The sequence below is a fragment of the Salvelinus alpinus genome, chromosome 4, assembly GCF_045679555.1.
Source record: "Salvelinus alpinus chromosome 4, SLU_Salpinus.1, whole genome shotgun sequence".
NCBI lineage: Eukaryota > Metazoa > Chordata > Actinopteri > Salmoniformes > Salmonidae > Salvelinus > Salvelinus alpinus.
The window spans coordinates 103,517,667-103,542,841 of NC_092089.1; the positions used below are offsets into that span (position 1 = coordinate 103,517,667).

At 43.4% G+C, this 25,175-nt stretch overlaps 1 protein-coding gene across 1 annotated transcript in view; it reads right to left on the reverse strand.

Moving 5' to 3' along the window:
* The window catches only part of cysltr1 (cysteinyl leukotriene receptor 1), a 56,377-nt gene that overhangs the window by 24,627 nt on the left and 6,575 nt on the right, over positions 1-25,175 (reverse strand). The window contains exon 2 of the mRNA XM_071399855.1: positions 6,673-6,755. Coding sequence (XP_071255956.1) covers positions 6,673-6,753 — 81 coding nt within the window. The 5' untranslated portion in view covers positions 6,754-6,755. The remainder of the gene's footprint in view (positions 1-6,672; positions 6,756-25,175) is intronic.

Consider the following 25,175-nt stretch of genomic DNA (forward strand, 5'->3'; position numbering starts at 1 on the left):
TCCTCACATCTTCCGGCACTACGGGGTGTCTGAGGATATAGTGTCTGATCGGGGTCCCCAGTTCACGTCGCGAGTCTGGAAGGCGTTCATGGAACGTCTGGGGGTCTCGATCAGCCTTACCTCAGGTTTTCACCCCGAGAGAAATGGCAGGTAGAGAGATTCATCCAGGATGTGGGCAGGTTTCTGTGGTCCTATTGCCAGGACCGGCCGGGGCAGTGGGCGCCGTTCGTGCCCTGGGCCGAGATGGCGCAGAACTCGCTTCGCCACTCCTCCACCTTTCTGTGAGTATTGGGGTACAAGCCGGTTCTGGCACAGTGGCATCAAGGTCAGACCGAGGCTCCTGCGGTGGACGACTGGTTCAGGCGCGCGCAGGAGACATGGGAGGCAGCCCATGTTCATCTTCAGCGAGCCGCGCTTCGCCAAAAGACCAGCGCGGACCGTTACCGCAGTGAGACCCCATTGTTCGCACCGGGGGACCAGGTCTGGCTCTCGACCCGAAACCTGCCCCTCCGCCTGCCCTGCCGGAAGCTAGGTCCGCGGTTTGTGGGGCCATTCAAAGTCTTGAGGAGGGTGAATGAGGTGTGTTACAGATTACAGCTCCCCTCTGATTACCGTATTAACCCCTCGATCCATGTCTCTCTCCTCAGGCTGGTGGTGGCTGGTCCGCTCCAGGAATCGGAGGTGCGGGAGGTTCCTCCACCCCCTCTGGACATCGAAGGGGCCCCGGCGTACTCCGTTCGTTCCATCCTGGATTTGAGGCGTCTGGCAGGGGGCCTTCAGTACCTCGTGGAGTGGGAGGGGTACGGTCCGGAGGAGACGTGCTGGGTCTCGGTTGCGGATGTGTTGGACCCCGAACTGCTGCGGGAGTTTCACCGTCGCTGGAGCCGCGCGTCAAGGGGGGGTACTGTCACGACTTCCGCCGAAGTCGGCTCCTCTCCTTGTTCGGGCGGCTGCCGAAAAAGCTTAAAACCGCCATCTGTATGTTAATCATGTCGTCGTTCAGCCACGACTCGGTGAAACATAAGCTATTACAGTTTTTAATGTCACGTTGGTAGGGTATATATGCTCGTAGTTCGTCTATTTTATTATCGATTGATTGTGGGTATTCGTCACACGCCAGACTTTTGTTCATGTTCTGTGTTTTGGGCACATTTATGTACTTATGTGCTTTCATTTTGGACCGGGGAAAAAGTGTGCCTGTTACTACACTCTGCTCTCCTGCACCTGACTTCTACACCTGCATTGCTTGCTGTTTGGGGTTTTAGGCTGTGTTTCTGTACAGCACTTTGAGATTTCAGCTGATGTAAGAAGGGCTATATAAATACATTTGATTTGATTTGATTTGTACGTTGGCTAATAGGACCGATCGTAAAGGTAGATTACCGGCGACGGAGCCTTACATCCGGACCATGATATCTTCGTCTTTTCCTCCTGTGAATGACGGGGATGAGGGCCTTGTCGGGTGTCTGGAGTAAATCCTTCCCATCCGACTCGAAGAAGATGAATTCCTCCGGTATAGGGTGAGTAATTGCTGCCCTGATATCAAGAAGCTATTTTTGGTCATAAGACACGGTGGCAGAAACATGATGTACAAAATAAGTGACAAATAACACGAGAAAAAATACACAATAGCACAATTGGTTACTGGATCGTAAAATGGCGGCCATCTCCTTCGGCGCCATTATCCATGTTTGTGCGTATTCACGTGTATCTCTGTATCTCTTCACAGTCCAGTGCTGCCCTGTTCTGAGCAAATTGTAATTTTCCGAAGTCCCTCTGTAGCACCTGACCACACAACTGAGCAGTAGTCCAGGTGTGACAAAACTAGAGCCTGTAGGACAAGCCTTGTTGATAGTGCTGTTAAAAGGCAGCGCATTGCTTTTATTTAACTTACTTGCCTAGTTAAATAAAGTTAAATTAAAAAATGTCAAAAAAATAATAGCTACTGTTGTATCTTAGTTACTGTTGTATCAACATGTTTTGACCAGGACAGTTTACAATCTAGGGTTACACCATGACGTTTAGTCACCTCAATGTGCTCAATTTCCACATTATTCATTCCAAGAGGTTAGGGTTTAGTGAATGATTTGTCCCAAATACAAAGCTTTTAGTTTTTGAATTTTTTAGGACGAACGTATTCCTTGCCACCCGTTCTGAAACTAACTGAAGCTCTTTGTTAAGTGTTGCAGTCATTTCATTAGTTGTAGTAGCTGACGTGTATAGTGTTGAGAAAGTATGGTGTGGAGCATCCCCAAACCATCACACTACCACCACCATGCTTGACCGTTGATATGAGGTTCTTACTGTGGAATGCAGTGTTTGATTTTCGCAGAGCATAATGGGACCCATGTCGTCCAAAAAGTTGACTCAAGTTTGCCAAAACAGCACCTGGAAGCACCTGGATGATCATCAAGACTCTTGGAAGAATGTTCTATGTACTGTGGAAGGACCACCATGGGGCAGGCTGGTCCCACGGATAGTAGCCCGGCATGTGAGTAAAGTTGATCAGAGGCAATTAAGCACAGCTGACGGTACTAATTACCTATTCCTTTCCCCCTACAAGAGAGAGGAGGGAACCGGCAGTGGAGAAGACTTACCGGATAGAAGAGAGAAGAAGAGGACAAACCCATAGATCCACACCACCACCCGAAGGGAATTCTCCACGAACGGATAGTTTGGCGGTGACACACCCGTAATTTATGTTATAGTTAAAAGTTACTCGCCTTGTCCAGAACAGATTATGGGAGGGGCACAGTACTACATGGAGCCATGACTACATGGAACTCTATAACATATCAAGTAACTCATGACAGCAGTAAAATTATATAAAAAAAAACAGATAAAGATACACCTTATGGAACAGTGAGGACTGTGAAGCAACACAAATAAATACAAATTCCTAGTTATAGACTGACCAGGTGACATGGACTGACCAGGTGAATCCAGGTGAAACCTATGATCCCTTATTGATGTCACCTGTTAAAACCACTTCAATCAGTGTAGATGAAGGGGAGGAGACGGGTTAAAGAAGGATTTTTAAGCCTTGAGACAATTGAGACATGGATTGTGTATGTGTGCCATTCAGAGGGTGAATGGGCAAGACAAGACTTTAGCCCCTTTGAACAGGGTATGGTAGTAGGTGCCAGGCGCACCGGTTTGTGTCAAGAACTGCAATGCTGCTGGGTTTTTCACGCTCAACAGTTTCCTGTTTGTATCAAGAATGATCCACCACCCAAACAGCGTCCAGCCAACTTGATACAAATGTGGGAAGCATTGGAGTCAACATGGGCCAGCGTCCCTGTGGAACGCTTTCGACACCCTCAACACAAATTGAGGCTGTTCTAAGGGCAAAGAGAAGGTGTTCCTAATGTTTGTTATACTCAGTGTATATACAGTGCATTCGGAAAGTATTCAGAGCCCTTTCATTTTTCCACATTTTGTTACTTTACAGCCTTATTCTGATATTGATAAATACTTTTTTGCCCCTCATCAATCTACACACAATACCCCATAATGACAAAACGGAAACATGTTTTTTGAAATTTTTGCAAATGTATTACAAAATAAAAAACTGAAATACCTTGTTTACATCAGTATTCAGACCGTTTGCTATGAGACTTGAGATGTTTCTACAACTTGATTGGAGTCCACCTGTGGTAAATTTCATTGATTGGGCATGATTTGGAAAGGTACACACCTGTCTATATAAGGTTTCGCAGTTGACAGTACATGTCAGAGCAAAAGCCAACCCATGAGGTCGAAGGAATTGTCCGTAGAGCTCTGATACAGGATTGTGCCAAGCTTGTAGCGTCATACTCAAGAAGACTTGAGGCTGTAATCGCTGCCAAAGGTTCTTCAGCAAAGTACTGATTAAAGGGTCTGAATACTTATGTAAATGTGATATTTGTTTTTTATTTTTAATACATTTGCAAAAATGTCTAAACCTGTTTTAGCTTTGATGTGGGGTATTGTGTGTAGGTTGATGAGGATTTTGAGGATTTTTCAATCCATTTTAGAATAAGGCTGTAACCTAACAAAATGTGGAACAAGGTCTGAATACTTTCCGAATGCACAGTACATACTGTATCTACCTCAATTACCTCCTAACCCAACACATCGACTCGGTATTGGTACCGTGTATATAGCCAAGTTATCATTACTCATTGTGTATTTATTATTATTTGTATTATTACATGTTTTTACTTTTCTATTGTTTCTCTATTTTCTTTCTCTCTGCATTGTTGTGAAGGCCCATAAGTAAGCATTTCACTTTTAGTCTGCACCTGTTGTTTACGAAGCAATTGGCAAATAAAATCTGATTTGATTTGAAGGTGAAGAACAGTTTGCAAAAATGCATATCTATGGCTCTGGTCTGCCTGAGGACTGAGGGTAAATGGTAGGCATGTTCTCTGCTATCTATCCTCTGGGCACACTGGTTGAACCAATGTTGTTTCCACATCATTTCCAGTGGTGTAAAGTACATAAGTAAATATACTTTAAACTACTTGTCACGCCCTGGCCTTAGTTATCTTTGTTTTCTTTATTATTTTAGTTAGGTCAGGGTGTGACATGGGGGATGTATGTGTTTTGTATTGTCTAGGGGTTTTGTATGTTTATGGGGCAGTGTCTAGTCTAGGTGTATGTATGTCTATGGTTGCCTGGATTGGTTTTCAATTAGAGACAGCTGTCTATCGTTGTCTCTGATTGGGAACCATATTTAGGCAGCCATATTCATTAGGTAGTTCGTGGGTGATTGTCTATGTGTAGTGTTTAGTGTCAGCACTATTTGTTATATAGCTTCACGTTCGTTTGTTGTTTTGTATAGTTTGTCAAGTGTTCTTCGTCTTCGTTAATTAAATATGTATTCATTTCACGCTGCGCCTTGGTCCTCCTCTCTTCCACCATACGACGAACGTGACACTACTACTTAAATCATTTTTTAAGGGTATCTGTAATTTACTCTACTATTTATATTTTTGACAACTTTGACAATTTTAATCCACTACATTCCTAAAGACAATAATGTACATTTTACTCCATACAGTTTCCCTGACAGCCAAAAGTACTTGTTACATTTTGAATTCTTAGTAGGATAAGAAAATGGCCCAATTCACACACGTATCAAGACAATTCGTGGTCATCCCTACTGCCTCTGATCTGGTGAACTCACTAAACACAAATGCATCAGATGTGGAATAGATGTGGAATAGATGTGGAATAGATGTTGAACCAATGTGGAATAGATGTGGAATAGATGTGGAATAGATGTTGAACCAATTTGGAATAGATGTTGAATAGATGTTGAACCAATGTGGAATAGATGTTGAATAGATGTGGAATCGATGTTGAATAGATGTTGAACCAATGTGGAATAGATTTTGAATAGATGTGTAATAGATGTTGAACCAATGTGGAATATATGTTGAATAGATGTTGAATAGATGTTGAATAGATGTTGAACCAATGTGGAATAGATGTTGAATAGATGTTGAATAGATGTTGAATAGATGTGGAATAAATGTGAAGTAGATGTTGAATAGATGTGGAATAGATGTTGAACCAATGTGGAATAAATGTTGAATAGATGTTGAATAGATGTGGAATAGATGTTGAGTAGATGTTGAACCAATGTGGAATATATGTTGAATAGATGTTGAATATATGTGGAATAGATGTGGAATATATGTTGAATAGATGTTGAATATATGTGGAATAGATGTGGAATAGATGTGGAATAGATGTGTAATAGATGTTGAACCAATGTGCAATAGATGTTGAATAGATGTGGGATAGATGTTGAATAGATGTGGAATATATGTGGAATAGATGTTGAATAGATGTTGAACCAATGTGGAATAGATGTGGAATAGATGTTGAATAGATGTGGAATAGATGTTGAACCAATGTGGAATAGATGTTGAACCAATGTGGAAAAGATGTTGAACCAATGTGGAATAGATGTTGAATAGATGTTGAATAGATGTTGAATAGATGTGGAATAGATGCGGAATAGATGTGGAATAGATGTGGAATAGATGTTGAATAGATGTGGAATAGATGTTGAACCAATGTGGAATAGATGTTGAACCAATGTGGAAAAGATGTTGAACCAATGTGGAATAGATGTTGAATAGATGTGGAATAGATGTGGAATAGATGTTGAATAGATGTTGAACCAATGTGGAATAGATGTGGAATAGATGTGGAATAGATGTTGAACCAATGTGGTATAGATGTGGAATAGATGTTGAATAGATGTTGAATAGATTTGGAATAGATGTGGAATAGATGTGGAATAGATGTTGAACCAATGTGGAATAGATGTTCAATTGACTTCTGTGCCCAGTGGGTACTTTAAGTTTTAATGATTCATCTATACTGTGTGTAATTTGGCGACATACAGTCATTCCTATTCTAAATACTGTACAGTCCCTTATATCGGCCCATGCCTGTTCACAACAACATGGATCCCGATTACTCTGTTACCACTGTAAATTACTGCCTGAACACACTGCTTCTGTTACATTCCACTAACCAATCAATCTCTCTCATTGCACAACTTTCCCATAGCATAGAAGTATATCAATGAGTGGGCATCTGCCCTTTGCGTGACGCATGGACGGACAGGGGAGCGGGGGGCAGACAGGCAGGCAGACAGACAGATATGGTTACCTGGTTACGGAAGTCATCGATAGACAGACAGTTGGTTGTGTTGTCCATCAGAGTCACGTTGTCAAACTCCCCTAGATGCATGTCTGGAACACACAGACAGACAGTATAAAAAGAGAGGAAGACAGACAGTATAAAAAGAGGAAGACAGACAGACAGACAGTATGAGAAGAGAAGAAAACACTTTTCTACAGAATTCAAGTACGCCTCTGCACTACATGAAAGAAAACACTTTTCTACAGAGTTCAGGTACGCCTCTGCACTACATGAAAGAAAACACTTTTCTACAGAGTTCAAGCACGCCTATGTATGAAAGAAAAGAACGTTGGAGGAGTGTTCAACAACAATGACAAGAATCCCGTACTAGAGCAGAACCAGGAAAACTTCCAGTACTACAGTAATACAGAGTAGTTTTATGTTTGCTTTGATGGCAACCTACAAAACATGTGTTATCTAAGCTTTGTTTGTCGTAAAGCTTTGCTGTTTATGAAGCAGATACTAATCTGATAATTTTCTGTTGATGTTCCGTCGGTTCTCAGGGGAAGAGTTTCCACAGAACACCAACAGAACCCTCCGCATTGTTACAACATTTTAGAGGCACTCGGCGATGCGGTACGGAGCTTGATTTAGCCTCAGCATGACCCCGGGGCGTCACACAATCCACACGCAGCCACTGAACCTACGCTCCGGGATCAAGCATAAATTGGCTTCAACTTCCTCTCCCTGCTGCAGAGAATACCACAGAACACCCTAACCCTCCCTGCTGCAGAGAATACCACAGAACACCCTAACCCTCCCTGCTGCAGAGAACACCACAGAAAACCCTAACCCTCCCTGCTGCAGAGAATACCACAGAACACCCTAACCCTCCCTGCTGCAGAGAATACCACAGAACACCCTAACCCTCCCTGCTGCAGAGAATACCACAGAACACCCTAACCCTCCCTGCTGCAGAGAACACCACAGAACACCCTAACCCTCCCTGCTGCAGAGAATACCACAGAACACCCTAACCCTCCCTGCTGCAGAGAATACCACAGAACACCCTAACCCTCCCTGCTGCAGAGAATACCACAGAACACCCTAACCCTCCCTGCTGCAGAGAATACCACAGAACACCCTAACCCTCCCTGCTGCAGAGAATACCACAGAACACCCTAACCCTCCCTGCTGCAGAGAACACCACAGAACACCCTAACCCTCCCTGCTGCAGAGAACACCACAGAACACCCTAACCCTCCCTGCTGCAGAGAATACCACAGAACACCCTAACCCTCCCTGCTGCAGAGAACACCACAGAACACCCTAACCCTCCCTGCTGCAGAGAATACCACAGAACACCCTAACCCTCCCTGCTGCAGAGAATACCACAGAACACCCTAACCCTCCCTGCTGCAGAGAACACCACAGAACACCCTAACCCTCCCTGCTGCAGAGAACACCACAGAACACCCTAACCCTCCCTGCTGCAGAGAATACCACAGAACACCCTAACCCTCCCTGCTGCAGAGAACACCAGATAAAACCCTAACCCTCCCTGCTGCAGAGAACACCACAGAACACCCTAACCTTCCCTGCTGCAGAGAATACCACAGAACACCTTAACCCTCCCTGCTGCAGAGAATACCACAGAACACCCTAACCCTCCCTGCTGCAGAGAATACCACAGAACACCCTAACCCTCCCTGCTGCAGAGAATACCACAGAACACCCTAACCCTCCCTGCTGCAGAGAATACCACATAACACCCTAACCCTCCCTGCTGCAGAGAATACCACAGAACACCCTAACCCTCCCTGCTGCAGAGAATACCACAGAACACCCTAACCCTCCCTGCTGCAGAGAATACCACAGAACACCCTAACCCTCCCTGCTGCAGAGAATACCACAGAACACCCTAACCCTCCCTGCTGCAGAGAATACCACAGAACACCCTAACCCTCCCTGCTGCAGAGAATACCACAGAACACCCTAACCCTCCCTGCTGCAGAGAATACCACAGAACACCCTAACCCTCCCTGCTGCAGAGAATACCACAGAACACCCTAACCCTCCCTGCTGCAGAGAATACCACAGAACACCCTAACCCTCCCTGCTGCAGAGAATACCACAGAACACCCTAACCCTCCTTGCTGCAGAGAATACCACAGAACACCCTAACCCTCCCTGCTGCAGAGAATACCACAGAACACCCTAACCCTCCCTGCTGCAGAGAATACCACAGAACACCCTAACCCTCCCTGCTGCAGAGAATACCACAGAACACCCTAACCCTCCCTGCTGCAGAGAATACCACAGAACACCCTAACCCTCCCTGCTGCAGAGAATACCACAGAACACCCTAACCCTCCCTGCTGCAGAGAATACCACAGAACACCCTAACCCTCCCTGCTGCAGAGAATACCACAGAACACCCTAACCCTCCCTGCTGCAGACATTAACATAACATAACAGTTGTTTCAGGACAGTTCTGACTGTTCTGACAGTACCAACAATTGGGTCAGCACTGTTCTCACAGTACCAGGTATTGGGTCAGGACTGTTCTGTCAGTACCAGCTATTTGGTCAGGACTGTTACGTTCTGTCAGTACCAGCTATTGGGTCAAAACTGTTCTGTCAGTACCAGTTATTGGGGAATGATTTTTATGTTCTGTCAGTACCTGTCAGTGTTAAACACCTGACAGACATCCTGTTAGTAGCTATGTTAAACACCTGACAGACATCCTGTTAGCAGCTATGTTTAACACCTGACAGACATCCTGTTAGTAGCTATGTTAAACACCTGACAGACATCCTGCTAGTAGCTATGTTAAAGACCTGACAGACATCCTGCTAGCAGCTATGTTAAACACCTGACAGACATCCTGTTAGTAGCTACATCCTGTTAGTAGCTACATCCTGTTAGTAACTACATCCTGTTAGTAGCTATGTTAAACATCTGATAGACATCCTGCTAGTAGCTATGTTAAACACCTGACAGACATCCTGCTAGCAGCTATGTTAAACACCTGACAGACATCCTGTTAGTAGCTACATCCTGTTAGTAGCTACATCCTGTTAGTAACTACATCCTGTTAGTAGCTATGTTAAACATCTGATAGACATCCTGCTAGTAGCTATGTTAAACACCAGACAGACATCCTGCTAAAGAGCTACATCCTGTTAGTAGCTATGTTATACACCTGACAGACATCCTGTTAGTAGCTACATCCTGTTAGTAGCTATGTTAAACACCTGACCTGATAGACATCCTGTTAGTAGCTATGTTATACACCTGACAGACATCCTGTTAGTAGCTACATCCTGCTAGTAGCTATGTTAAACACCTGACAGACATCCTGTTAGCAGCTATGTTTAACACCTGACAGACATCCTGCTAGTAGCTACATCCTGTTAGTAGCTATGTTAAACACCTGACAGACATCCTGCTAGCAGCTATGTTTAACACCTGACAGACATCCTGTTAGTAGCTATGTTAAACACCTGACAGACATCCTGCCAGCAGCTATGTTAAACACCTGACAGACATCCTGTTAGCAGCTATGTTAAACACCTGACAGACATCCTGCTAGTAGCTACATCCTGTTAGTAGCTATGTTAAACACCTGACAGACATCCTGTTAGTAGCTATGTTAAACACCTGACAGACATCCTGCCAGCAGCTATGTTTAACACCTGACAGACATCCTGTTAGTAGCTATGTTAAACACCTGACAGACATCCTGCTAGTAGCTACATCCTGTTAGTAGCTATGTTAAACACCTGACAGACATCCTGTTAGTAGCTATGTTAAACACCTGATAGACATCCTGCTAGCAGCTATGTTAAACACCTGACAGACATCCTGTTAGCAGCTATGTTTAACACCTGACAGACATCCTGTTAGTAGCTATGTTAAACACCTGACAGACATCCTGCTAGCAGCTATGTTAAACACCTGATAGACATCCTGTTAGTAGCTATGTTAAACACCTGACAGACATCCTGTTAGTAGCTATGTTAAACACCTGACAGACATCCTGCTAGTAGCTACATCCTGTTAGTAGCTATGTTAAACACCTGACAGACATCCTGTTAGTAGCTACATCCTGTTAGAGCTATGTTAAACACCTGACAGACATCCTGTTAGTAGCTACATCATGTTAGTAGCTATGTTAAACACCTGACAGACATCCTGATAATGTAGCTATGTTAAACACCTGACAGACATCCTGTTAGTAGCTATGTTAAACACCTGACAGATATCCTGTTAGTAGCTATGTTAAACACCTGACAGACATCCTGCTAGTAGCTATGTTAAACACCTGACAGATATCCTGCTATTAGCTATGTTAAACACGTGACAGACAACCTGTTAGTAGCTATGTTAAACAACTAACAGACATCCTGTTAGTAGCTACATCCTGTTAGTAGCTATGTTAAACACCTGACAGACATCCTGCTAGTAGCTATGTTAACCACCTGACCTGACAGACATCCTGCTAGTAGCTACATCCTGTTAGTAGCGATGTTAAACACCTGACCTGACATCCTGTTAGTAGCTATGTTAAACACCTGATAGACATCCTGCTAGCAGCTATGTTAAACACCTGACAGACATCCTGCTAGCAGCTATGTTAAACACCTGACAGACATCCTGCTAGTAGCTATGTTAAACACCTGACAGACATCCTGTTAGTAGCTATGTTAAACACCTGACAGACATCCTGCTAGCAGCTATGTTAAACACCTGACAGACATCCTGCTAGTAGCTATGTTAAACACCTGACAGACATCCTGTTAGTAGCTATGTTAAACACCTGACAGACATCCTGCTAGTAGCTACATCCTGTTAGTAGCTACATCCTTTTAGTAGCTATGTTAAACACCTAACAGACATCCTGTTAGTAGCTACATCCTGTTAGTAGCTATGTTAAACACCTGACAGACATCCTGTTAGTACCTATGTTAAACACCTGACAGACATCCTGCTAGTAGCTATGTTAAACACCTGACAGACATCCTGTTAGTAGCTATGTTAAACACCTGACAGACATCCTGCTAGTAGCTACATCCTTTTAGTAGCTATGTTAAACACCTGACAGACATCCTGTTAGTAGCTATGTTAAACACCTGACAGATATCCTGTTAGTAGCTATGTTAAACACCTGACAGATATCCTGTTAGTAGCTATGTTAAACACCTGACAGACATCCTGTTAGTAGCTACATCCTGTTAATAGCTATGTTAAACACCTGACAGACATCCTGTTAGTAGCTATGTTAAACACCTGACAGACATCCTGTTAGTAGCTATGTTAAACACCTGACAGTTAAACACCTGACAGGATGTAGCTACTAACAGGATGTCTGTCAGGTGTTTAACATAGCTACTAACAGGATGTAGCTACTAACAGGATGTCTGTCAGGTGTTTAACATAGCTACTAACAGGATGTAGCTACTAACAGGATGTCTGTCAGGTGTTTAACATAGCTCTAACAGGATGTAGCTACTAACAGGATGTCTGTCAGGTGTTTAACATAGCTACTAACAGGATGTAGCTACTAACAGGATGTAGCTACTAACAGGATGTCTGTCAGGTGTTTAACATAGCTACTAACAGGATGTAGCTACTAACAGGATGTCTGTCAGGTGTTTAACATAGCTACTAACAGGATGTAGCTACTAACAGGATGTCTGTCAGGTGTTTAACATAGCTACTAACAGGATGTCTGTCAGGTGTTTAACATAGCTACTAACAGGATGTCTGTCAGGTGTTTAACATAGCTACTAAAAGGATGTAGCTGCTAGCAGGATGTCTGTCAGGTGTTTAACATAGCTACTAACAGGATGTCTGTCAGGTGTTTAACATAGCTACTAACAGGATGTAGCTACTAACAGGATGTCTGTCAGGTGTTTAACATCGCTACTAACAGGATGTCTGTCAGGTGTTTAACATAGCTACAAACAGGACGTCTGTCAGGTGTTTAACATAGCTAGTAACAGGATGTCTGTCAGGTGTTTAACATAGCTACTAACAGGATGTAGCTACTAACAGGATGTCTGTCAGGTGTTTAACATCGCTACTAACAGGATGTCTGTCAGGTGTTTAACATAGCTACTAACAGGACGTCTGTCAGGTGTTTAACATAGCTACTAACAGGATGTCTGTCAGGTGTTTAACATAGCTACTAACAGGATGTAGCTACTAACAGGATGTAGCTACTAACAGGATGTCTGTCAGGTGTTTAACATAGCTACTAACAGGATGTCTGTCAGGTGTTTAACATAGCTACTAACAGGATGTCTGTCAGGTGTTTAACATAGCTACTAACAGGATGTCTGTCAGGTGTTTAACATAGCTACTAACAGGATGTCTGTCAGGTCAGGTGTTTAACATAGCTACTAACAGGATGTAGCTACTAACAGGATGTCTGTCAGGTGTTTAACATAGCTACTAACAGGATGTCTGTCAGGTGTTTAACATAGCTACTAGCAGGATGTCTGTCAGGTGTTTAACATAGCTACTAACAGGATGTCTGTCAGGTGTTTAACATAGCTACTAAGAGGATGTCTGTCAGGTGTTTAACATAGCTACTAACAGGATGTCTGTCAGGTGTTTAACATAGCTACTAACAGGATGTCTGTCAGGTCAGGTGTTTAACATAGCTACTAACATGATGTAGCTACTAACAGGATGTCTGTCAGGTGTTTAACATAGCTACTAACAGGATGTCTGTCAGGTGTTTAACATAGCTACTAACAGGATGTCTGTCAGGTCAGGTGTTTAACATAGCTACTAACAGGATGTCTGTCAGGTGTTTAACATAGCTACTAACAGGATGTCTGTCAGGTGTTTAACATAGCTACTAACAGGATGTAGCTACTAGCAGGATGTCTGTCAGGTGTTTAACAAAGCTGCTAACAGGATGTCTGTCAGGTGTTTAACATAGCTACTAACAGGATGTCTGTCAGGTGTTTAACATAGCTACTAACAGGACGTCTGTCAGGTGTTTAACATAGCTACTAACAGGATGTCTGTCAGGTGTTTAACATAGCTACTAACAGAATGTAGCTACTAACAGGATGTCTGTCAGGTGTTTAACATAGCTACTAACAGGATGTCTGTCAGGTGTTTAACATAGCTACTAACAGGATGTCTGTCAGGTGTTTAACATAGCTACTAACAGGATGTCTGTCAGGTGTTTAACATAGCTACTAACAGGATGTCTGTCAGGTCAGGTGTTTAACATAGCTACTAACAGGATGTAGCTACTAACAGGATGTCTGTCAGGTGTTTAACATCGCTACTAACAGGATGTCTGTCAGGTGTTTAACATAGCTACTAACAGGATGTCTGTCAGGTGTTTAACATAGCTACTAACAGGATGTCTGTCAGGTCAGGTGTTTAACATAGCTACTAACATGATGTAGCTACTAACAGGATGTCTGTCAGGTGTTTAACATAGCTACTAACAGGATGTCTGTCAGGTGTTTAACATAGCTACTAAGAGGATGTCTGTCAGGTGTTTAACATAGCTACTAACAGGATGTCTGTCAGGTGTTTAACATAGCTGCTAAGAGGATGTCTGTCAGGTGTTTAACATAGCTACTAACAGGATGTCTGTCAGGTGTTTAACATAGCTGCTAAGAGGATGTCTGTCAGGTGTTTAACATAGCTACTAACAGGATGTCTGTCAGGTCAGGTGTTTAACATAGCTACTAACATGATGTAGCTACTAACAGGATGTCTGTCAGGTGTTTAACATAGCTACTAACAGGATGTCTGTCAGGTGTTTAACATAGCTACTAACAGGATGTCTGTCAGGTGTTTAACATAGCTACTAAGAGGATGTCTGTCAGGTGTTTAACATAGCTACTAACAGGATGTCTGTCAGGTGTTTAACATAGCTACTAACAGGATGTCTGTCAGGTCAGGTGTTTAACATAGCTACTAACATGATGTAGCTACTAACAGGATGTCTGTCAGGTGTTTAACATAGCTACTAACAGGATGTCTGTCAGGTCAGGTGTTTAACATAGCTACTAACAGGATGTCTGTCAGGTGTTTAACATAGCTACTAACAGGATGTCTGTCAGGTGTTTAACATAGCTACTAACAGGATGTAGCTACTAGCAGGATGTCTGTCAGGTGTTTAACATAGCTACTAACAGGATGTCTGTCAGGTCAGGTGTTTAACATAGCTACTAACAGGATGTCTGTCAGGTGTTTAACATAGCTACTAACAGGATGTCTGTCTGGTGTTTAACATAGCTACTAGCAGGATGTCTGTCAGGTGTTTAACATAGCTACTAGCAGGATGTCTGTCAGGTGTTTAACATAGCTACTAGCAGGATGTCTGTCAGGTGTTTAACATAGCTACTAGCAGGATGTCTGTCAGGTGTTTAACATAGCTACTAAGAGGATGTCTGTCAGGTGTTTAACATAGCTACTAACAGGATGTCTGTCAGGTGTTTAACATAGCTACTAACAGGATGTCTGTCAGGTCAGGTGTTTAACATAGCTACTAACATGATGTAGCTACTAACAGGATGTCTGTCAGGTGTTTAACATAGCTACTAACAGGATGTCTGTCAGGTGTTTAACATAGCTACTAACAGGATGTCTGTCAGGTCAGGTGTTTAACATAGCTACTAACAGGATGTCTGTCAGGTGTTTAACATAGCTACTAACAGGATGTCTGTCAGGTGTTTAACATAGCTACTAACAGGATGTCTGTCAGGTCAGGTGTTTAACATAGCTACTAACAGGATGTCTGTCAGGTGTTTAACATAGCTACTAACAGGATGTCTGTCAGGTGTTTAACATAGCTACTAACAGGATGTAGCTACTAGCAGGATGTCTGTCAGGTGTTTAACATAGCTACTAACAGGATGTCTGTCAGGTCAGGTGTTTAACATAGCTACTAACAGGATGTCTGTCAGGTGTTTAACATAGCTACTAACAGGATGTCTGTCTGGTGTTTAACATAGCTACTAGCAGGATGTCTGTCAGGTGTTTAACATAGCTACTAGCAGGATGTCTGTCAGGTGTTTAACATAGCTACTAGCAGGATGTCTGTCAGGTGTTTAACATAGCTACTAGCAGGATGTCTGTCAGGTGTTTAACATAGCTACTAAGAGGATGTCTGTCAGGTGTTTAACATAGCTACTAACAGGATGTCTGTCAGGTGTTTAACATAGCTACTAACAGGATGTCTGTCAGGTGTTTAACATAGCTACTAACAGGATGGCTGTCAGGTCAGGTGTTTAACATAGCTACTAACAGGATGTCTGTCAGGTGTTTAACATAGCTACTAACAGGATGTCTGTCTGGTGTTTAACATAGCTACTAGCAGGATGTCTGTCTGGTGTTTAACATAGCTACTAGCAGGATGTCTGTCAGGTGTTTAACATAGCTACTAACAGGATGTCTGTCTGGTGTTTAACATAGCTACTAGCAGGATGTCTGTCTGGTGTTTAACATAGCTACTAACAGGATGTCTGTCTGGTGTTTAACATAGCTACTAGCAGGATGTCTGTCAGGTGTTTAACATAGCTACTAACAGGATGTCTGTCTGGTGTTTAACATAGCTACTAGCAGGATGTCTGTCAGGTGTTTAACATAGCTACTAACAGGATGTCTGTCTGGTGTTTAACATAGCTACTAGCAGCTATGTTAAACACCTGACAGACATCCTGTTAGTAGCTATGTTAAACACCTGACAGACATCCTGCTAGTAGCTACATCCTGTTAGTAGCTACATCCTTTTAGTAGCTATGTTAAACACCTAACAGACATCCTGTTAGTAGCTACATCCTGTTAGTAGCTATGTTAAACACCTGACAGACATCCTGTTAGTACCTATGTTAAACACCTGACAGACATCCTGCTAGTAGCTATGTTAAACACCTGACAGACATCCTGTTAGTAGCTATGTTAAACACCTGACAGACATCCTGTTAGTAGCTATGTTAAACACCTGACAGACATCCTGCTAGTAGCTATGTTAAACACCTGACAGACATCCTGTTAGTAGCTATGCTAAACACCTGACAGACATCCTGTTAGTAGCTATGTTAAACACCTGACAGACATCCTGTTAGTAGCTACATCCTGTTAGTAGCTATGTTAAACACCTGACAGACATCCTGTTAGTAGCTATGTTAAACACCTGACAGACATCCTGTTAGTAGCTATGTTAAACACCTGACAGACATCCTGTTAGTAGCTATGTTAAACACCTGACAGACATCCTGTTAGTAGCTATGTTAAACACCTGACAGACATCCTGTTAGCAGCTATGTTAAACACCTGACAGACATCCTGCTAGTAGCTATGTTAAACACCTGACAGACATCCTGCTAGTAGCTATGTTAAACACCTGACAGACATCCTGTTAGTAGCTACATCCTGTTAGTAGCTATGTTAAACACCTGACAGACATCCTGTTAGTAGCTACATCCTGTTAGTAGCTATGTTAAACACCTGACAGACATCCTGTTAGTAGCTACATCCTGTTAGTAGCTACATCCTGTTAGTAGCTATGTTAAACACCTGACAGACATCCTGTTAGTAGCTACATCCTGTTAGAGCTATGTTAAACACCTGACAGACATCCTGTTAGTAGCTACATCCTGTTAGTAGCTATGTTAAACACCTGACAGACATCCTGTTAGTAGCTACATCCTGTTAGTAGCTATGTTAAACACCTGACAGACATCCTGTTAGTAGCTACATCCTGTTAGTAGCTACATCCTGTTAGTAGCTATGTTAAACACCTGGCAGACATCCTGTTAGTAGCTACATCCTGTTAGAGCTATGTTAAACACCTGACAGACATCCTGTTAGTAGCTACATCATGTTAGTAGCTATGTTAAACACCTGACAGATATCCTGTTAGTAGCTACATCATGTTAGTAGCTATGTTAAACACCTGACAGACATCCTGCTGGTAGCTATGTTAAACACCTGGCAGACATCCTGTTAGTAGCTACATCCTGTTAGAGCTATGTTAAACACCTGACAGACATCCTGTAAGTAGCTACATCATGTTAGTAGCTATGTTAAACACCTGACAGATATCCTGTTAGTAGCTACATCATGTTAGTAGCTATGTTAAACACCTGACAGACATCCTGCTGGTAGCTATGTTAAACACCTGACAGACATCCTGCTAGTAGCTATGTTAAACACCTGACAGACATCCTGCTAGTAGCTATGTTAAACACCTGACAGACATCCTGCTAGTAGCTATGTTAAACACCTGACCTGACAGACATCCTGCTAGTAGCTATGTTAAACACCTGACAGACATCCTGCTATTAGCTACATCCTGTTAGTAGCTATGTTAAACACCTGACAGACATCCTGTTAGTAGCTATGTTAAACACCTGACAGACATCCTGCTAGTAGTTATGTTAAACACCTGACAGACATCCTGTTAGTAGCTATGTTAAACACCTGACAGACATCCTGTTAGTAGCTATGTTAAACACCTGACAGACATCCTGCTAGCAGCTATGTTAAACACCTGACAGACATCCTGTTAGTAGCGATGTTAAACACCTGACAGACATCCTGCTAGTAGCTATGTTAAACACCTGATAGACATCCTGCTAGTAGCTATGTTAAACACCAGACAGACATCCTGCTAAAGAGCTACATCCTGTTAGTAGCTATGTTATACACCTGACAGACATCCTGTTAGTAGCTACATCCTGTTAGTAGCTATGTTAAACACCTGACAGACATCCTGTTAGTAGCTACATCCTGTTAGTAGCTATGTTAAACACCTGACAGATATCCTGTTAGTAGCTACATCCTGTTAGTAGCTACATCCTGTTAGTAGCTATGTTAAACACCTGACAGACATCCTGTTAGTAGCTATGTTAAACACCTGACAGACATCCTGCTAGTAGCTATGTTAAACACCTGACAGACATCCTGTTAGTAGCTATGTTAAACACCTGACAGACATCCTGTTAGTAGCTATGTTAAACACCTGACAGACATCCTGTTAGTAGCTATGTTAAGCACCTGACAGACATCCTGTTAGTAGCTACATCCTGTTAGTAGCTATGTTAAACACCTGACAGACATCCTGTTAGTAGCTACATTCTGTTAGTAGCTATGTTAAACACCTGACAGACATCCTGTTAGTAGCTATGTTAAACACCTGACAGATATCCTGTTAGTAGCTATGTTAAACACCTGACAGACATCCTGTTAGTAGCTACATCCTGTTAGTAGCTATGTTAAACACCTGACAGACATCCTGTTAGTAGCTACATTCTGCTAGTAGCTATGTTAAACACCTGACAGACATCCTGTTAGTAGCTATGTTAAACACCTGACAGACATCCTGTTAGTAGCTACATCCTGTTAGTAGCTATGTTAAACACCTGACAGACATCCTGTTAGTAGCTACATTCTGCTAGTAGCTATGTTAAACACCTGACAGACATCCTGTTAGTAGCTTTGTTAAACACCTGACAGACATCCTGTTAGTAGCTATGTTAAACACCTGACAGATATCCTGTTAGTAGCTATGTTAAACACCTGACAGACATCCTGTTAGTAGCTACATCCTGTTAGTAGCTACATCCTGTTAGTAGCTACATCCTGTTAGTAGCTATGTTAAACATCTGATAGACATCCTGCTAGTAGCTATGTTAAACACCAGACAGACATCCTGCTAAAGAGCTACATCCTGTTAGTAGCTATGTTATACACCTGACAGACATCCTGTTAGTAGCTACATCCTGTTAGTAGCTATGTTAAACACCTGACATACATCCTGTTAGTAGCTACATCCTGTTAGTAGCTATGTTAAACACCTGACAGATATCCTGTTAGTAGCTACATCCTGTTAGTAGCTACATCCTGTTAGTAGCTATGTTAAACACCTGACAGACATCCTGTTAGTAGCTATGTTAAACACCTGACAGACATCCTGCTAGTAGCTATGTTAAACACCTGACAGACATCCTGTTAGTAGCTATGTTAAACACCTGACAGACATCCTGTTAGTAGCTATGTTAAACACCTGACAGACATCCTGTTAGCAGCTATGTTAAACACCTGACAGACATCCTGCTAGTAGCTATGTTAAACACCTGACAGACATCCTGCTAGTAGCTATGTTAAACACCAGACAGACATCCTGTTAGTAGCTATGTTAAACACCTGACAGACATCCTGCTAGTAGCTATGTTAAACACCTGACAGACATCCTGCTAGTAGCTATGTTAAACACCTGACAGACATCCTGCTAGTAGCTATGTTAAACACCTGACAGACATCCTGCTAGTAGCTATGTTAAACACCTGACAGACATCCTGCTAGTAGCTATGTTAAACACCAGACAGACATCCTGTTAGTAGCTATGTTAAACACCTGACAGACATCCTGCTAGTAGCTATGTTAAACACCTGACAGACATCCTGCTAGTAGCTATGTTAAACACCTGACAGACATCCTGCTAGTAGCTATGTTAAACACCAGACAGACATCCTGTTAGTAGCTATGTTAAACACCTGACAGACATCCTGCTAGTAGCTACATCCTGTTAGTAGCTATGTTAAACACCTGACAGACATCCTGCTAGTAGCTACATCCTGTTAGTAGCTATGTTAAACACCTGACAGACATCCTGTTAGTAGCTATGTTAAACACCTGACAGACATCCTGTTAGTAGCTATGTTAAACACCTGACAGACATCCTGTTAGTAGCTACATCATGTTAGTAGCTATGTTAAACACCTGACCTGACAGACATCCTGTTAGTAGCTATGTTAAACACCTGACAGACATCCTGTTAGTAGCTATGTTAAACACCTGACAGACATCCTGATAATGTAGCTATGTTAAACACCTGACAGACATCCTGTTAGTAGCTATGTTAAACACCTGACAGACATCCTGTTAGTAGCTATGTTAAACACCTGACAGACATCCTGTTAGTAGCTACATTCTGTTAGTAGCTATGTTAAACACCTGACAGACATCCTGTTAGTAGCTATGTTAAACACCTGACAGACGTCCTGTTAGTAGCTATGTTAAACACCTGACAGACATCCTGTTAGTAGCGATGTTAAACACCTGACAGACATCCTGTTAGTAGCTACATCCTGTTAGTAGCTATGTTAAACACCTGACAGACATCCTGTTAGTAGCTATGTTAAACACCTGACAGACGTCCTGTTTGTAGCTATGTTAAACACCTGACAGACATCCTGTTAGTAGCGATGTTAAACACCTGACAGACATCCTGTTAGTAGCTACATCCTGTTAGTAGCTATGTTAAACACCTGACAGACATCCTGTTAGTAGCTACATCCTGTTAGTAACTATGTTAAACACCTGACAGACATCCTGCTAGCAGCTACATCCTGTTAGTAACTATGTTAAACACCTGACAGACATCCTGCTAGCAGCTACATCCTGTTAGTAGCTATGTTAAACACCTGACAGACATCCTGTTAGTAGCTACATCCTGTTAGTAACTATGTTAAACACCTGACAGACATCCTGCTAGCAGCTATGTTAAACACCTGACAGACATCCTGTGAGTAGCTATGTTAAACACCTGACAGACATCCTGTTAGTAGCTATGTTAAACACCTGACAGACATCCTGTTAGCAGCTACATCCTGTTAGTAACTATGTTTAACACCTGACAGACATCCTGTTAGCAGCTTTGTTAAACACCTGACAGACATCCTGCTAGTAGCTACATCCTGTTAGTAGCTATGTTAAACACCTGACAGACATCCTGTTAGTAGCTATGTTAAACACCTGACAGACATCCTGTTAGTAGCTATGTTAAACACCAGACAGACATCCTGTTAGTAGCTATGTTAAACACCTGACAGACATCCTGTTAGTAGCTATGTTAAACACCTGACAGACGTCCTGTTAGTAGCTATGTTAAACACCTGACAGACATCCTGCTAGTAGCTACATCCTGTTAGTAGCTATGTTAAACACCTGACAGACATCCTGTTAGTAGCTATGTTAAACACCTGACAGACATCCTGTTAGTAGCTATGTTAAACACCTGACAGACGTCCTGTTAGTAGCTATGTTAAACACCTGACAGACGTCCTGTTAGTAGCTATGTTAAACACCTGACAGACATCCTGTTAGTAGCGATGTTAAACACCTGACAGACATCCTGTTAGTAGCTACATTCTGTTAGTAGCTATGTTAAACACCTGACAGACATCCTGTTAGTAGCTATGTTAAACACCTGACAGACGTCCTGTTAGTAGCTATGTTAAACACCTGACAGACATCCTGTTAGTAGCTATGTTAAACACCTGACAGACATCCTGTTAGTAGCTATGTTAAACACCTGACAGACGTCCTGTTTGTAGCGATGTTAAACACCTGACAGACATCCTGTTAGTAGCTACATCCTGTTAGTAGCTATGTTAAACACCTGACAGACATCCTGTTAGTAGCTACATCCTGTTAGTAACTATGTTAAACACCTGACAGACATCCTGCTAGCAGCTATGTTAAACACCTGACAGACATCCTGTGAGTAGCTATTTTAAACACCTGACAGACATCCTGTTAGTAGCTATGTTAAACACCTGACAGACATCCTGTTAGTAGCTACATCCTGTTAGTAACTATGTTTAACACCTGACAGACATCCTGCTAGTAGCTATGTTAAACACCTGACAGACATCCTGTTAGTAGCTATGTTAAACACCTGACAGACATCCTGTTAGCAGCTTTGTTAAACACCTGACAGACATCCTGTTAGTAGCTATGTTAAACATCTGACAGACATCCTGTTAGCAGCTTTGTTAAACATATCACTTCACTTTTCAATTTATTCCACCTCTAAGATTACAGTTTAGCTTGTCACTAACTGGCTGGGAAATATAAGACACGGACAGACATCCTGTTAGTGTGTGTTTGTGTGTGTGTGCGCCCGTGCGTGTGTGTCTAATATGTGTATGAACATGACGTCTCGTGACTGAAGTTTCTGCCAAAAAGGTTTCCAAGTGAAGTTATGCAAATATCCAGCAGGTCAGAGAAGTGTTTCAGATATTTAGGTCTGCACCCTATCCCCAGCAGCATACCACCCTACATCCCACTGCTGGCTTGGTCCTGGTCAGACCATAGGTGTTAATTATTAATTGCAGAAGAGCTAGTAAGATGGGTGCACTGTATATATGCTCTGGGTCATTAGACACCGTTGGACATGCACCTGTCTGGGGGTTGGACACGACTGGGTATTCCTGTAACTGTGCTATGGCCTAATATGTACTGTTGCTATGGTCCTACATGCATGAAGCTGTCTTAAGGCGAGTACATGTCTGTATGTTTGAACTATTGGTGTGGCTCTACAGTTTCCATGCCCTAATATGAAACCAAACTAAAATGAGTGCAAGGCAATAAGATAACGGTGGCTAAATGCCAGAGGAGAGGAGTCATTAAGAGGAGTTACTATTGGTGTGACGTAAGGAGGAAAAATGTATAAGAAGTACGTGCCAAGACTGGAAAGTGAGTTGTATTCATGGACCAGCTCGACTTTTATTAAGCTGTAATTAAAGTATATTTGAACTGACAGGCTCCAGTATTTGAGAAATATGATTGACTATATATTTCCACAACAGTTTCTAGATGGGAGACCAGATGCTGCTGGTAGTGGTGTTGGAGGGCCAGTTTCTAGATGGGAGACCAGATGCTGCTGGTAGTGGTGTTGGAGGGCCAGTTTCTAGATGGGAGACCAGATGCTGCTGGTAGTGGTGTCGGAGGGCCAGTTTCTAGATGGGAGACCAGATGCTGCTGGTAGTGGTGTTGGAGGGCCAGTTTCTAGATGGGAGACCAGATGCTGCTGGTAGTGGTGTCGGAGGGCCAGTTTCTAGATGGGAGACCAGATGCTGCTGGTAGTGGTGTTGGAGGGCCAGTTTCTAGATGGGAGACCAGATGCTGCTGGTAGTGGTGTTGGAGGGCCAGTTTCTAGATGGGAGACCAGATGCTGCTGGTAGTGGTGTCGGAGGGCCAGTTTCTAGATGGGAGACCAGATGCTGCTAGTAGTGGTGTTGGAGGGCCAGTTTCTAGATGGGAGACCAGATGCTGCTGGTAGTGGTGTTGGAGGGCCAGTTTCTAGATGGGAGACCAGATGCTGCTGGTAATGGTGTTGGAGGGCCAGTTTCTAGATGGGAGACCAGATGCTGCTGGTAGTGGTGTTGGAGGGCCAGTTTCTAGATGGGAGACCAGATGCTGCTGGTAGGGGTGTTGGAGGGCCAGTTTCTAGATGGGAGACCAGATGCTGCTGGTAATGGTGTTGGAGGGCCAGTTTCTAGATGGGAGACCAGATGCTGCTGGTAATGGTGTTGGAGGGCCAGTTTCTAGATGGGAGACCAGATGCTGCTGGTAGTGGTGTTGGAGGGCCAGTTTCTAGATGGGAGACCAGATGCTGCTGGTAGTGGTGTTGGAGGGCCAGTTTCTAGATGGGAGACCAGATGCTGCTGGTAGTGGTGTTGGAGGGCCAGTTTCTAGATGGGAGACCAGATGCTGCTGGTAGTGGTGTTGGAGGGCCAGTTTCTAGATGGGAGACCAGATGCTGCTGGTAGTGGTGTTGGAGGGCCAGTTTCTAGATGGGAGACCAGATGCTGCTGGTGGTGTTGGAGGGCCAGTTTCTAGATGGGAGACCAGATGCTGCTGGTAATGGTGTTGGAGGGCCAGTTTCTAGATGGGAGACCAGATGCTGCTGGTAGTGGTGTTGGAGGGCCAGTTTCTAGATGGGAGACCAGATGCTGCTGGTAGTGGTGTTGGAGGGCCAGTTTCTAGATGGGAGACCAGATGCTGCTGGTAGTGGTGTTGGAGGGCCAGTTTCTAGATGGGAGACCAGATGCTGCTGGTGGTGTTGGAGGGCCAGTTTCTAGATGGGAGACCAGATGCTGCTGGTAGTGGTGTCGGAGGGCCAGTTTCTAGATGGGAGACCAGATGCTGCTGGTAGTGGTGTCGGAGGGCCAGTTTCTAGATGGGAGACCAGATGCTGCGGGTAGTGGTGTTGGAGGGCCAGTTTCTAGATGGGAGACCAGATGCTGCTGGTAGTGGTGTTGTAGGGCCAGTTTCTAGATGGGAGACCAGATGCTGCTGGTAGTGGTGTTGGAGGGCCAGTTTCTAGATGGGAGACCAGATGCTGCTGGTAGTGGTGTTGGAGGGCCAGTTTCTAGATGGGAGACCAGATGCTGCTGGTAGTGGTGTTGGAGGGCCAGTTTCTAGATGGGAGACCAGATGCTGCTGGTAGTGGTGTCGGAGGGCCAGTTTCTAGATGGGAGACCAGATGCTGCTGGTAGTGGTGTTGGAGGGCCAGTTTCTAGATGGGAGACCAGATGCTGCTGGTAGTGGTGTTGGAGGGCCAGTTTCTAGATGGGAGACCAGATGCTGCTGGTAGTGGTGTTGGAGGGCCAGTTTCTAGATGGGAGACCAGATGCTGCTAGTAGTGGTGTTGGAGGGCCAGTTTCTAGATGGGAGACCAGATGCTGCTGGTAGTG